The sequence below is a fragment of the Archocentrus centrarchus genome, chromosome 14 (genome assembly GCF_007364275.1).
Source record: "Archocentrus centrarchus isolate MPI-CPG fArcCen1 chromosome 14, fArcCen1, whole genome shotgun sequence".
NCBI classification, from domain to species: Eukaryota; Metazoa; Chordata; class Actinopteri; order Cichliformes; family Cichlidae; genus Archocentrus; species Archocentrus centrarchus.
In genome coordinates, this window is record NC_044359.1 from 37,420,913 (window position 1) to 37,436,789 (window position 15,877).

Consider the following 15,877-nt stretch of genomic DNA (forward strand, 5'->3'; position numbering starts at 1 on the left):
TGAGTTTGAATCAAAGCTGCTGATGCTGAGATTCATTCACTGAATCCAACATTTCTACAGCCTGTATGCTGTCAGTGTAGGGGATGGAGATCAGCTCAGAGAGCTGTGAAATACTGGGTTACATCTTTGTGAGTTCAGTTCATCCACACAGAGCAGTAAACCTCAGAGCAGCAGCAGCAGCAGGTCAGCTGATCACAGCCTGCACACCAACATGATTTACTGCAGCTACAATAGAAAGTTGTGATTCTTCTCCCCATGCAGAGCCACTACAGCTGATCTTAGGGTTCCTCCACCTTCTGAATCCCACTGTAACCCCTGAGTATCCTCATGTTTGTGTTTAGGTGGAGGCACAGTCACCCTCTACTATGGAGGACACAGAGAACAGAGCTGTGTTTAAATTCACTTTAACAGTTTGTGTCCTACATAACAGATTCAAGCTGAGTGCATTCATTAGGATTAAAATTTAGATTGGAATAACATGTGTATTCTCATGTAATATTATTCTATATTATTACAATAATGTATAATAAGGTTCGGTTAGTTTTACACAAAAATAGCAGGTAGAAACATCCTCCAAAGAACTACTTTTATTTTCTTACTTTGAGTACAATTTCAGAGCCTGTACTTTTTTACTTTTACTTAAGTAGAGAAGTTGAACCAGTACTTCGACTTTTACTAAAGTATTTTTTAACATAAAGTACTTGTACTTCTACTTAAGTACAGAATGTCAGTACTTTTGCCACCTCTGCATATCACCCCAAAAACACCATACCATCAGTGAACTTTGGAGGTGGGAACATCATGGTGTGGGGCTGTTTTTCAGCATACAGCACCGGCACGCTTCACATAATTGAAGGAAGGACGAACAGAAAAATGTGCCGAGACATTCGTGATAGAAATCTGCTGCTGTCTACCAAGATGATGAAGATGAAACAAGGATGGGCATTTGAGCAAGACAATGATCCCAAACACAGCCAAGGAAAATTCTCCATTGGTTTCAGAGAAGGAAAATAAAGCTGCTTGAATGGCCCAGCCAGAATCACACCTGAGCAATGCATGCAACTAGTTTCTCCACACAGGTGGTGTCTTGGAGCTGTCACCACCAGCAAAGACTTTTGTACAAAGTATTAAACTTAAGTAAGTGTGTTCAGTACTTTTCCCCTGTGTCATTTCTCTTTATCACACATAACTTAATTTTAGAGGTGGGAAGTAATGAAGTACAAATACTTTGTTACTGTACTTAAGTAGATTTTTTTCAGGTATCCGTACTTTTTCTGGCAACTTTTTACTTTTACTCCCTACATTTTTACACAAATATCTACACTTTCTATTCCTTACATTTTCAAAACAGGCTTGTTACTTTAGGTTTAACACATCTGAGGGAAGATTTTAATTCCCATCACTGCACGCCTTCAAACATCAATCCAGTCTGAGCCTAAATGAAGGAATTATAACACATTAAGGGAAAATCATATTGGCGTATCCATCCCTGGGGTATACAAAGAGATGAAAGAGGCAATGTATCATTTATAGCGCTGTATTCAGGGGTTACAGTGAGGTGGGACTGAGTGCAGATGTCCGTAAGCTGTGGTCACAGTAATTCAGCATCTTATCTAGCGCTACTGAAGAGGAACGAAAATAAAAGGAGTAACATGTTGCAGGTAATTTTAAATGCAATGTTTCTAAATGATCAGCAAATATCAGCAAACACACAAAAAGTGTGTGCAGTTTGTCACACAGTGTGTCCGCTAGCTAATGAAGAGCTGCCGTATTTCCAGGGAGAGAAAAGAGAGAGAAATTCACTCAGAGATGGAGAAAGATGTGAGAAAGAGGAAGGAGAGAAAGAAGAGAGGTTAGATTTAAAGGGAAGGACTGCTCAGTGACGTCTAAAACTGGAAATTTAAAGCTCACATTTTAAAATCAGATCTTGGATCTGTATATCATGTGAAGTTGTTTTTCATTTTGTGAAACATCCTGCAAAACAAGCTGAGATAGACTAACTTTGTGCTATTCAAAATACTGCATTTTATTGCAGGATAAACAGGTCAGCTTGCTGTACTGTGGTGAATTTACAGACTGGTGCTCATGCTCAGAGTTACAGGTTACATCAAGTGTAGCAGAGATTAGTTTGAATTTAAGTTGATGATGCTTAGATTCATTCACTGAATTCATCCTTTTTACCAGCTGCATACTATCAGTATAAAGACGTTATAAACAGTATACTGTCAGTGTAGGGCAGGGAACGTCAACTCCCCCCCGATAGTACTGCCACAGGTACTATACGCCAATCAATCATGTGACGTCATAATCCGTTAAATACCGTCTCTGACTAGTCTGAATTGTCATAAGTCTGCGAACGCCATTTCCCAGTGCCCTTAAATGCTTCCATGTCCCTAGAACCAATCAGAATAAAGATCAGACCATGTGACCATGTCACTTTTTAGCACAGGCTGCATTGAGGAGCCGGCTTTTGTTGGTGGTGATCAGATTGTAAACACAGCTGAAGGTGAGTGTAACCTTGTTTTGTGTAGACTTGTGTAAACTTGTCTAACTAAAGGAAGAAAAAGTCATAATGAGATTTCCGGCGGTGAACCTGCAGAAGGATCGTTACTGGCTGCCGAGCGTACTCCCCAGCCTGCGCGGTTCCCGTCTCCTTTGCTGCTCCGCGTGTACCCGCATGCGGTCACAGCCCCCCCCCAAAAAAATAAACAAATAAAGGTGCTGCCATTTTGTGCCATCGTGGTTGTACTGTGTGAATGTATGTCGAAATCTTTTTATCATAGTCTGATATTTACTCCTTTTGCCTTCATTCACACCGGGCAGAGGACGGACTGAAGAAAACATTATTTATTAAAAACTAGGTAAATTACTATATTTACATTTTTGAAAAAAAAAGGCACCTCACCATCACCTGTGAAATGAAATGACTAAAATTTACCATAAGAGCCAGATTTTAAAAAAAGCTCTTTTAAAGAAAAGTGTCCAGGCAGATTTAGAAGGTTTTCCATCTGAACTCTTCATGTTTCTGCATTCATTTATAAAAGAACAAAAACGCCTTCTGTAAAGTAGATTGTGCAGAGATAAACTCCATTTTATTGTTTCCTGTGCTCTCCATATCTATCCATAACAACGTCAACATAACAGAGAAGTTCATGTAAGTGCAAGACTTGCACATCACATCATTAAAAATAGTATAAATTTGAAAGGAAAACTGATATATCAAATGATAATATAAAACTTAGGATACAGTATTAATTTTATTTTACTTTACGAGAGCATCTGGCCCTCATTGCCTGCAGAGAAAAACTCCGACCCTTGGACAAATTTAGTTGATGACCCCTGGTGTAGGGGGTGGAAATCAGCCAAGATAGCTTGTGAAATACCGGGTTACATCTTGTTGAATTAATTTGTGTAAACAAGGAGCAGTAAACCTCAGAGCAGCAGCCGATGATCACAGCCTGACACAAAAAAAAATCAACTGGAGCTCACAATAAAACTTATTGTGAGCCATGATTCCTTACACCATGCTGAGCCACTACAACCGATCTTAGGGTTCCCCCACCCACAGAATCCCACTGTAACCCATGACCATACTCATTTTCCTGTTCAGGTGAGGCAGAGTCACCCTCTACAACAGGGGTGGGCAAACTATGGCCCATAAGCCACATGTGACCCGTTGGTCATTTTAATCCGGCCTGCCAAAGATTGGTACAGAATTACCCAAATCAAATCATATCATAACTATTACTGATGTTGAGATATCTGAGAATCTGTCATGGTCCTGGGCCAGTGGCCCAGTGTTTTTTGTTCTTTTGTTTTTGGTCTGTGGTTCATTTCTAGTTGGGTTTTGTGTCAAGTCTCCGTCTCTGTGCCCTTGTCCCACTTCCTGTTTTATTTTGGTATGTCTTGTTTCTTGTGTAGTGTATTTGGTTTTGCCTCCTCTTGTCTGGTATCTGTCATTGTGTTCAGCTGTGTTACCTGCTGTTTCCACTTTCCCTCGTAATCCTGTGATGTATTTAAGTCCTGTGTTTTCTCTGCTTGTTGTCGCATTGTTGATGTTGCCGTGCCTGTGTGGTTTTGTATCCCTTGCATTGTTTTTGGTTTTCTGCTCTTCATCTGACTTCCCAGAAGGATTTTGTATTTCTTTGTTTCGTTTCCTTCTCAATAAACACCTTTTAAGTTACGTCTTTATCCGGAGTCCTGCATTTGGGTCCATCTCCCCCTCTCACACTGCCAGACATGACAGAATCGCTACAACAAAACTAACACCAGACTTCAATGCACTGGCAAAAACAACACTGCCCCCACTAAAAGTAAATGTAAGTATTAACTAGGGCTGGACGATTTATCGAGTTTTTAAGAAATATTGATATATTTTCATATGTGATATGAGACGATATCATTTATATCGATATAGTCTATGTCGTGTTACAATCATATTTGTAGATCCACCAGTTCATCTTTCTCTTCTCTCAAATTGTCTCTGCACAACTTCACACTGCCTCGCCTCTCTCCCTCACTGCTTCACCCAGAAATCATGCTTGAAGTGACAGCATGGTTGTGTTGCCAACTTAGCGACTTTGTTGCTAGATTTAGCGGCCTTTCAGACCCCGCTGGTGGCTTTTTTTCCAAAAAGTGGTCAACGACAAATTTAGTGACTTTTTCCGGTGACGTCGATGACTTTTGGAGAGTTTTGGAAACCTGAAATCTTTTGCTGTTGCCATGTTTTGTGTACATACAGCCTTCATACTGTGTCTGTTTGTACGCTTTGGCATCACCCAGACCCCCAAGAATACCTGGCTGCAGGCAAGTGGTCACCGCCATACCGCACCTCCATAGCAGAAGTTGGTGTGTACCATAAGTCACATGACCTTAATAGCAAAAGTGGGTCTTTTTGTGTTTGTGATGCAGATACGTAGACACCACATTGAGCGGGTGGGCCCGTTGCTGTGATACGTCAGCGCATGTCTATGGATTTACTGAGCTGGCTATAATCCTTCTGAGTAAAGGATGGAATTTTGTTCAGTCTGTTTACATGTTTTATTTGCACAGAGTACTAGATGTACAGGAGTACACACAGGAAGAAGCACTTTGGTGAAGTCTACTTCACCGGAGATTTTTAAAGAATAAGTCAGCCTTTTGCTATTTTTGCTCTGTATCTTTTCTGTTCACATTTTAATAGCACAGCTGTGAGTCTTTTGTTATGGAGGAAAAAAGCACCCGCAGATGAAGACGAGCGTATGTCTATGAAGATGAGGCTTCTGCTTTACTTTGAGAGCATGGGAAATCTCCAACACAGACTTAAAATGCTGTGCAAATCTGTCAAGATCATAATTTTCCTCTGAGATTCGAGTCATGTATTTATATAAGCTGCTTGTATCAGTGAAGCATGTTATCTTTCAAAACCAATCACATATATATAGAATATCAATGCTGCATTAAAGACATTTCCAGTTCCCACAGTCCCTGAATGCAACAGCTGGGATTATGTTGTTCAGCCGCTGTGTTGAGCTGTCAGTCATGATTCCACACCCCCGTTATCTGAGGCTCCGCCCCCCACGCCAAAACAGGACCAAAAGTTTGAACTCGAAAAAAAAATTTGAAACTGTGAAAAAAAAATCTGAAAGTGCAAAAAAAAAACCCTTGAATCTGAAATTTTAATTTCACATCTTTTTTTTTCAGTTGCAAAACTTTTTTTTTCCTGTTTAAATTTTTTTTTTCGGGTTCAAAATAATTTTTCAGTTTCAAAATTTTTTTTTTCGAACAAACTTTAGCTCCATAGATTAGCCTTTCCTAATCTTAGTCCTGAACACTGCCCTGTACCTTTCAGAGCGTGTCCTGCTCGTATTATCTCAGTAAGGTGGTGTTAATGATCAGGTGTGTGGGAAGCAGGTGAAACACTAATGTTAATATTATTAATAAGATTCCATAACTTTTAGTAAATGTTTAATTTTGTATAAGTGTGTATAATGACTAATTCAAGGGAACTGAAGAAAAAGCATTTACATTTTACACCCTTTATATTTTAGTCTAAATCGACCGTAGATTTAGTCGACTATATTCTTACGATAATTTCGTCGACTAAAGCTAGACTAAAACTATTCAGATGACTAAATTATGACTAAAACTAAATTACATTTTCGTCAAAAGACTATGACTAAAACTAAATCAAAATTTGCTGTCAAAATTAACACTGCATCCAAGCCTTACATCACCAAGCGCAATGCAAAGCATCAGATGCAGTGGTGTAAAGCACGCCGCCACTGGACTCTAGAGAACTGGAGGTGTTTCTCCATCTGGAAATCTGATGGACAAATCTCTGTTTGGCGGTTGCCAGGAGAATGGGAGAATAGTTTTTGTCTGACTGCCTTTTGCCAAGTGTAAAGTTTGGTTGAGGGGAGGGAATATGATTTGGGGTTGTTTTTCAGGAGTTGGGCTCGGCCCCTTAGTTCCACTCTTAATGCTTCAGCATACCAAGACATTGTGGACCATTTCATGCTCCCAACTTTGTGGGAACACGTTGGGGATGGTCCCTTCCTGTTCGAGCATGGCTGCACACCAGTGCACAAAGCAAGGTCTATAAAGGCATGGATGAGTGAGTTCGGTGTGGAATAACTTGACTTACCTGCACAGAGTCCTGACCTCAGGCTGATAGAACACCTTTGGGATGAATTAGAGTGGAGACTGTGAGCCAGGTCTTCTTGTCTAACCTCACAAATACACTTCTGGAAGAATGGCCAAAAAAAATCACATAAACACTTTCCTAAACCTGGTGGACAGCCTGCCCAGAAGAGTTGAAATTTTTATAGTTGCAAAGGGTGGGCCGATTTAAACTGTCTGGATTAAAAATGTGATGTCACTCAAGTTTATATGCGTGTGAATGCTTTTGGCAATATAGTGTATATGCAAACTTTTGTAGAGGAACTTCTTGGTCTTTCAAGTAACAATATAATGAGAACAGATATTCATTCTTACATTTGACCATCTTACCCACAAAATGCAAACTAACCCAAAATCTAATCATCTGACATGTTCATTTAGCAGTTGTTCGGTATTTGTGAATCTATCATGAGATAGGAAAAAAATTTTGTAAAGCATTTTGAAGCAAAAAGTGAGTGATTAGAAAAAGTCTGGTCACAAACATAAAACTGTAATTAGATTTTTTTCCTCTTCAATTTAAAAACAACTTACTCGGTCCATTCAGTGCTGCCATCTGAAACTGTTTCAACTTATTTGAACAAGAAAACACTTGATCATCTGTCTGCCTACAGATAAAGTTCATATACACAGGATATTGATATTTTGTTGTCCATCTATCTATTCATTTTTTTTTAATTGCTTATCCAGCTGGAAGGTGCAAGACTTGAGCCTATCTTATAGGGTCAGACCCAGGGTACACTCTGGACAGCTCACCAGTACATCACAGGGCCAACACAGAGAGACAACCAAACACCTACAGCCAATTTTGAATCACCATTTAAGCTAGGAAGCAGGTCTTTGGACTGTGGGAGTACCCAAATTAAACTCAAATAGTCAGTGGGAGAACACAAAAACTCTACACAGAAAGGTCACAGTTGCCTCATTAAAGCAAAACTAGAGGGCTCCCATACTAATGCTTGTATAGTTGGAGATGGACACACAGCAAATCTGGAAATCCAATTAAAGATGTGATCAAATAATCAGTTGAGTTAAAAAAAATAAAGTGTTGCTTATTTGTTCTACACCGAAAAGTGTAAAACAAGCAAGCAACAGTTTACTTGGCATGGGTTTTATATTAAGTGTCCCTGTATCATTTAGTGCATTGTAATATTTTAGATGAATGGTTCAATTTGAATTTAATTTTGCAATTAATCTGCTGATCTATCCACTCAGGAAAGAGTAGGAGATTGATACTAAAGTTCTGCACTCAATTTAAGACTGACATTAGGTTTAAAATAATGTCACAATAATTAGCTTGTGATATATGATAGCTCAGATATGATAGATATGATAGTTCAAGAGCAGGTCATCTACTAATCGGAAGGTTGACGGTTTGATTACTGGCTGTTCCGGGCTGCATGTCAAAGTATCCTTGGGCAAGCTACTGAACCCAAAGTTGCTCTCCGACGCAAGCGCTGGAGTATGAATGTGCGTGAATGTTAGACAGTAAAAGCTCTTAGCTTAGTTTCATATGGAAGTGCCTGTATGAATGGGTAAATGTAAACGTGTTGTATAAGCACCTTGAGTGCTCAGATAGAGTAGAAAAGCGCTATATAAGAACTAGTCCATTTACCATTTATATGTAAATAACCAAAAAAATGCTGCACTGATGTGAAAGATTTATTCAGTTAAAAATTATGTTACACATTCATTTTTTTGCATTGAAATATGAATATATAAAGCATCACAGTTTATCACATATTCTTAATAGCTTTGATTTTACTATATTTAGTAGGTTTCTTTATTCTAACATAAAACAACAAAAGAAATATTTTGAAAACAGACAAAATAAATCAGAAACCAAAATAAAAATGTAATTAAAAAATAAAATAAAGTGAATTTTTACACTTAGTTGAATACATTAAGTTCAGCACTACAGATTAACTGGAAACTGAAAACAGTGCTCACTCTGATGTAGAGAAATATTTCAACATTTACATTTCATGAAAAAAAATTAAAATGTGTTAAAGGAATAGCTTGACATTATCAGTTGTTTAAAAAATTAGATGCCTTAGATCAGGCTGGTAATCTTCAGTTGTTATTGCATGATGCTTAAAAGGAAACACATTTTCCAAACAGACACATATTAATTTAACTAAAAATTAAGTACTTATGTCCATGGCAAGCATTATTCAACTACGGTATACAATATTTGCTTGAAATAAGTCAAAATATAAGGGAGACACAACCAGAATATTCATGACAGTGCTAATGACCAACACTTATCTCTCATTTTTCCTTTGGACACACTTGCTTACAGCAAGCACAACAAGGGGAGCAACAGTGACAGCAGTAAAGCCGGAGCTGAGAGAGGAGTCCAGGGGATCTCTCTGGCATTGCTTCAGCTTCTTCTACCTTCATTGGCTTATGATGGATAGTTGGAGAAACTGGTTGTGCTGATTGTATTGTTGCACTCTCTGTCATCATATCTTCCTGAACTGTTTGATTAGCTTTGTTTCTAGTTATCAGTGTCTTAGACACTTTTTTGGAGATGTGGAGTTTCTCAATCTCGCTGAGCATAAGGACCTTTAGGTGTTGGAGCTCAGTGTATTGTTCATCAAGTGGTTTGTGATCTCCATATTGATCACTTTCAGATAATATGTTCTTACTTTGGCCCTGTTCCAAAATCGTTCTTGTTTTCTCCATTGATGTCTTTTCTTTCTGTAACATTTTTCCCTTAACAAATTGATTGATCACCTTTAGTCTTTTCTCCACATTGTTTCTCATTTGTTGTCCTCTGAGCTTCATCTGACTGATCTCTTTTCGTTCCATTCTAGTGTCCTTCCAGATCTTTTGCAAATAATCTGTTCTTGAAATTTCCTTCTTTGTAAAGTTGTTTTCCTTTGCTGATAACTTGGACAGCATTGCAAGCTTGTTTTTCTTTACATTTTCCAATTCTTCATCTTCGGCTACTATCAGAAGACCTTTATCAGATTTCAAGTATCTGTCTCCTCTTTCAAGATCACATGAAACACTCTTAGTCTTCTGCTGATATTCATCTTCATCAGTCTCTTTAGCATGATGATCATGCAACCATTCATCTACAACATTTTCAGTTTGTGTTGCTTTGTCAAATACTACTGTTAATTCATGTTTCTTTTGTTGTTGTATCTGGAGATAATATGCAGTGATCTCAGTTTTTTGCTTGTTAATTCTGAGACACTTTTGATCCAATATAGAGATCAAATGTAATAATTTCCCATTTTTCTGATCTAACCTGTCAACATATGCAGAGACTTCATGAATCAGTTTATTTAGCTTGCCCCTCAGATTTCTTGCAGAGTTTGTGACAGTATTGAGGCAGTACTCTCTGACTTTTACCTGAGAAATGTCTCTTTTCAGAGATTTTTTCCCATTTAACAACATTTCCATGTCCCTTTTCACTTGTTCCCTTAATTGGTGCACTTGCTCCTGTTGATGTTTTAACTCATCTAGGAGACGATGATGATTTTGACTCTGTTGAAGTTCAAACTTTGTGATTTCCAACTTGTACTTTTCATGTTTGATAAATCCTTTCTTTCGCTCTAATATATTTAATTGGTTATGGGTGCTAGATCTCATCAGCTTCAAGTCCATTTTCTCTTTATTTATTGTCTCAGCTTCTCTATCCAGAACGTCTCTGTCACGTGTCAGATCTGCTTTCAACTTATCAAGATCTTGTCTTTCCAACTCAAACTGCTGCTTCCATTCATTTTCCATGCAGTCTCTGTGGGTGACCAAGTCTGAGCGGATACATTGTAGAGTTTCCCTTTCTCTCTCTAACATTTCAGTAACATTGACAATATTTTCTTTCTGTTCATCATAATTTGCATGCTTTTCTTCCAACACAGCGATCAGCCTTAGTACAGCTTCATGGCCTTGTAGTAATCTGCCCATTTTCTGTTTTATGTTCTCCTTCAGCTCATCAACTTTCACTTTCAGGGTGTCTTTCATCTTCATTTTATCCACGAGTTGTTTTTCTCTCATTTTCAGCTCAGACCTTTCTTCTTCCATATTTCTCTTTTCATCCAACATCAGTTCTCTTTCTTTGTCAATGTCAGTTTTCATCTCGTTGACCTGTTCTTTTTCTTCATTCATGATGTTTATGGAGGCTTCGATCTCTTCTTGCTTCTTATTCAGAGTTCTCATCAGACTCTCCAGTTCTTCTGTTTGTCTTCTGAGGTCATCTTCCTTCCTTCCTTTTTCTTCTTCTTTTAAGGTAAGGTTACTCATGATATTTTCTATTCTTTCTCTTTCAGTTTGAACCTGAACTCTCAGAGTTCTAATATTTGCTTTCTCCTCATTTATCAAATTAAAGAGGCTGGTTACATGTTCCATATTGTGTAGTAGTTCAGTCTTTGAGATTTCCACTGAGTCTCTTTCTTCTGTTATTTTTTGTTTCTTTTGTTCCAATATATCGAATTGTTTCTGGATTTCAGATCTCATCAGCTTCAAGTCCAGTTTCTCTTTATTTATTGTCTCAGCTTCTCTATCCAGAACGTCTCTGTCACGTGTCAGATCTGCTTTCAGCTTATCAAGATCTTGTCTTTCCAACTCAAACTGCTGCTTCCATTCATTTTCCATGCAGTCTCTGTGGGTGACCAAGTCTGAGCGGATACATTCTAGAGTTTCCCTTTCTCTCTCTAACATTTCAGTAACATTGACAATATTTTCTTTCTGTTCATCACAATTTGCATGCTTTTCTTCCAACACAGCGATCAGCCTTAGTACAGCTTCATGGCCTTGTAGTAATCTGCCCATTTTCTGTTTTATGTTCTCCTTCAGCTCATCAACTTTCACTTTCAGGGTGTCTTTCATCTTCATTTTATCCATGAGTTGTTTTTCTCTCATTTTCAGCTCAGACCTTTCTTCTTCCATATTTCTCTTTTCATCCAACATCAGTTCTCTTTCTTTGTCAATGTCAGTTTTCATCTTGTTGACCTGTTCTTTTTCTTCATTCATGATGTTTCTGGAGGCTTCGATCTCTTCTTGCTTCTTATTCAGAGTTCTCATCAGACTCTCCAGTTCTTCTGTTTGTCTTCTGAGGTCATCTTCCTTCCCTCTTTGTTCTTCTTCCTTTAAGGTAAGGTTACTAATTATATTTTCTATTCTTTCTCTTTCAGTTTGAACCTGAACTCTCAGAGTTCTAATATTTGCTTTCTCCTCATTTATCAAATTAAAGAGGCTGGTTACATGTTCCATATTGTGTAGTAGTTCAGTCTTTGAGATTTCCACTGAGTCTCTTTCTTCTGTTATTTTTTGTTTCTTTTGTTCCAATATATCGAATTGTTTCTGGATTTCAGATCTCATCAGCTTCAAGTCCAGTTTCTCTTTATTTATTGTCTCAGCTTCTCTATCCAGAACGTCTCTGTCACGTGTCAGATCTGCTTTCAGCTTATCAAGATCTTGTCTTTCCAACTCAAACTGCTGCTTCCATTCATTTTCCATGCAGGCTCTGTGGGTGACCAAGTCTGAGCGGATACATTCTAGAGTTTCCCTTTCTCTCTCTAACATTTCAGTAACATTGACAATATTTTCTTTCTGTTCATCACAATTTGCATGCTTTTCTTCCAACACAGCGATCAGCCTTAGTACAGCTTCATGGCCTTGTAGTAATCTGCCCATTTTCTGTTTTATGTTCTCCTTCAGCTCATCAACTTTCACTTTCAGGGTGTCTTTCATCTTCATTTTATCCATGAGTTGTTTTTCTCTCATTTTCAGCTCAGACCTTTCTTCTTCCATATTTCTCTTTTCATCCAACATCAGTTGTCTTTCTTTGTCAATGTCAGTTTTCATCTTGTTGACCTGTTCTTTTTCTTCATTCATGATGTTTCTGGAGGCTTCGATCTCTTCTTGCTTCTTATTCAGAGTTCTCTTTAGACTCTCCAGTTCTTCTGTTTGTCTTCTGAGGTCATCTTCCTTCCCTCTTTGTTCTTCTTCTTTTAAGGTAAGGTTACTAATGATATTTTCTATTCTTTCTCTTTCAGTTTGAACCTGAACTCTCAGAGTTCTAATATTTGCTTTCTCCTCATTTATCAAATTAAAGAGGCTGGTTACATGTTCCATATTGTGTAGTAGTTCAGTCTTTGAGATTTCCACTGAGTCTCTTTCTTCTGTTATTTTTTGTTTCTTTTGTTCCAATATATCGAATTGTTTCTGGATTTCAGATCTCATCAGCTTCAAGTCCAGTTTCTCTTTATTTATTGTCTCAGCTTCTCTATCCAGAACGTCTCTGTCACGTGTCAGATCTGCTTTCAACTTATCAAGATCTTGTCTTTCCAACTCAAACTGCTGCTTCCATTCATTTTCCATGCAGTCTCTGTGGGTGACCAAGTCTGAGCGGATACATTCTAGAGTTTCCTTTTCTCTCTCTAACATTTCAGTAACATTGACAATATTTTCTTTCTGTTCATCACAATTTGCATGCTTTTCTTCCAACACAGCGATCAGCCTTAGTACAGCTTCATGGCCTTGTAGTAATCTGCCCATTTTCTGTTTTATGTTCTCCTTCAGCTCATCAACTTTCACTTTCAGGGTGTCTTTCATCTTCATTTTATCCATGAGTTGTTTTTCTCTCATTTTCAGCTCAGACCTTTCTTCTTCCATATTTCTCTTTTCATCCAACATCAGTTCTCTTTCTTTGTCAATGTCAGTTTTCATCTTGTTGACCTGTTCTTTTTCTTCATTCATGATGTTTATGGAGGCTTCGATCTCTTCTTGCTTCTTATTCAGAGTTCTCATCAGACTCTCCAGTTCTTCTGTTTGTCTTCTGAGGTCATCTTCCTTCCCTCTTTGTTCTTCTTCCTTTAAGGTAAGGTTACTCATGATATTTTCTATTCTTTCTCTTTCAGTTTGAACCTGAACTCTCAGAGTTCTAATATTTGCTTTCTCCTCATTTATCAAATTAAAGAGGCTGGTTACATGTTCCATATTGTGTAGTAGTTCAGTCTTTGAGATTTCCACTGAGTCTCTTTCTTCTGTTATTTTTTGTTTCTTTTGTTCCAATATATCGAATTGTTTCTGGATTTCATATCTCATCAGCTTCAAGTCCAGTTTCTCTTTATTTATTGTCTCAGCTTCTCTATCCAGAACGTCTCTGTCACGTGTCAGATCTGCTTTCAGCTTATCAAGATCTTGTCTTTCCAACTCAAACTGCTGCTTCCATTCATTTTCCATGCAGTCTCTGTGGGTGACCAAGTCTGAGCGGATACATTGTAGAGTTTCCTTTTCTCTCTCTAACATTTCAGTAACATTGACAATATTTTCTTTCTGTTCATCACAATTTGCATGCTTTTCTTCCAACACAGCGATCAGCCTTAGTACAGCTTCATGGCCTTGTAGTAATCTGCCCATTTTCTGTTTTATGTTCTCCTTCAGCTCATCAACTTTCACTTTCAGGGTGTCTTTCATCTTCATTTTATCCATGAGTTGTTTTTCTCTCATTTTTAGCTCAGACCTTTCTTCTTCCATATTTCTCTTTTCATCCAACAACAGTTCTCTTTCTTTGTCAATGTCAGTTTTCATCTCGTTGACCTGTTCTTTTTCTTCATTCATGATGTTTCTGGAGGCTTCGATCTCTTCTTGCTTCTTATTCAGAGTTCTCATCAGACTCTCCAGTTCTTCTGTTTGTCTTCTGAGGTCATCTTCCTTCCCTCTTTGTTCTTCTTCTTTTAAGGTAAGGTTACTCATGATATTTTCTATTCTTTCTCTTTCAGTTTGAACCTGAACTCTCAGAGTTCTAATATTTGCTTTCTCCTCATTTATCAAATTATAGAGGCATGTTACATGTTCCATATTGTGTAGTAGTTCAGTCTTTGAGATTTCCACTGAGTCTCTTTCTTCTGTTATTTTTTGTTTCTTTTGTTCCAATATATCGAATTGTTTCTGGATTTCAGATCTCATCAGCTTCAAGTCCAGTTTCTCTTTATTTATTGTCTCAGCTTCTCTATCCAGAACGTCTCTGTCACGTGTCAGATCTGCTTTCAGCTTATCAAGATCTTGTCTTTCCAACTCAAACTGCTGCTTCCATTCATTTTCCATGCAGTCTCTGTGGGTGACCAAGTCTGAGCGGATACATTGTAGAGTTTCCTTTTCTCTCTCTAACATTTCAGTAACATTGACAATATTTTCTTTCTGTTCATCACAATTTGCATGCTTTTCTTCCAACACAGCGATCAGCCTTAGTACAGCTTCATGGCCTTGTAGTAATCTGCCCATTTTCTGTTTTATGTTCTCCTTCAGCTCATCAACTTTCACTTTCAGGGTGTCTTTCATCTTCATTTTATCCATGAGTTGTTTTTCTCTCATTTTCAGCTCAGACCTTTCTTCTTCCATATTTCTCTTTTCATCCAACATCAGTTCTCTTTCTTTGTCAATGTCAGTTTTCATCTCGTTGACCTGTTCTTTTTCTTCATTCATGATGTTTCTGGAGGCTTCGATCTCTTCTTGCTTCTTATTCAGAGTTCTCATCAGACTCTCCAGTTCTTCTGTTTGTCTTCTGAGGTCATCTTCCTTCCCTCTTTGTTCTTCTTCCTTTAAGGTAAGGTTACTCATGATATTTTCTATTCTTTCTCTTTCAGTTTGAACCTGAACTCTCAGAGTTCTAATATTTGCTTTCTCCTCATTTATCAAATTAAAGAGGCTGGTTACATGTTCCATATTGTGTAGTAGTTCAGTCTTTGAGATTTCCACTGAGTCTCTTTCTTCTGTTATTTTTTGTTTCTTTTGTTCCAATATATCGAATTGTTTCTGGATTTCAGATCTCATCAGCTTCAAGTCCAGTTTCTCTTTATTTATTGTCTCAGCTTCTCTATCCAGAACGTCTCTGTCACGTGTCAGATCTGCTTTCAGCTTATCAAGATCTTGTCTTTCCAACTCAAACTGCTGCTTCCATTCATTTTCCATGCAGTCTCTGTGGGTGACCAAGTCTGAGCGGATACATTGTAGAGTTTCCTTTTCTCTCTCTAACATTTCAGTAACATTGACAATATTTTCTTTCTGTTCCTCACAATTTGCATGCTTTTCTTCCAACACAGCGATCAGCCTTAGTACAGCTTCATGGCCTTGTAGTAATCTGCCCATTTTCTGTTTTATGTTCTCCTTCAGCTCATCAACTTTCACTTTCAGGGTGTCTTTCATCTTCATTTTATCCATGAGTTGTTTTTATCTCATTTTCAGCTCAGACCTTTCTTCTTCCATA

General features: G+C 37.9%; 1 protein-coding gene across 1 annotated transcript; it reads right to left on the reverse strand.

Moving 5' to 3' along the window:
* Nucleotides 1-8,306: 8,306 nt before the first annotated feature.
* LOC115791698 (trichohyalin-like) lies at nt 8,307-15,836 on the reverse strand. Its single transcript, XM_030745903.1, has one exon. It carries the CDS (start codon nt 15,829-15,831, stop codon nt 8,929-8,931), a length of 6,903 nt encoding a protein of 2,300 aa, XP_030601763.1. The 5' UTR covers nt 15,832-15,836; the 3' UTR covers nt 8,307-8,928.
* Between the last annotated feature and the right edge of the window lie 41 nt (nt 15,837-15,877).

Excerpts from the sequence above, each read along its gene's own strand:
- LOC115791698 (XM_030745903.1), bottom strand. The coding sequence starts at position 15,831 with ATGGATAAAATGAAGATGAAAGACACCCTGAAAGTGAAAGTTGATGAG.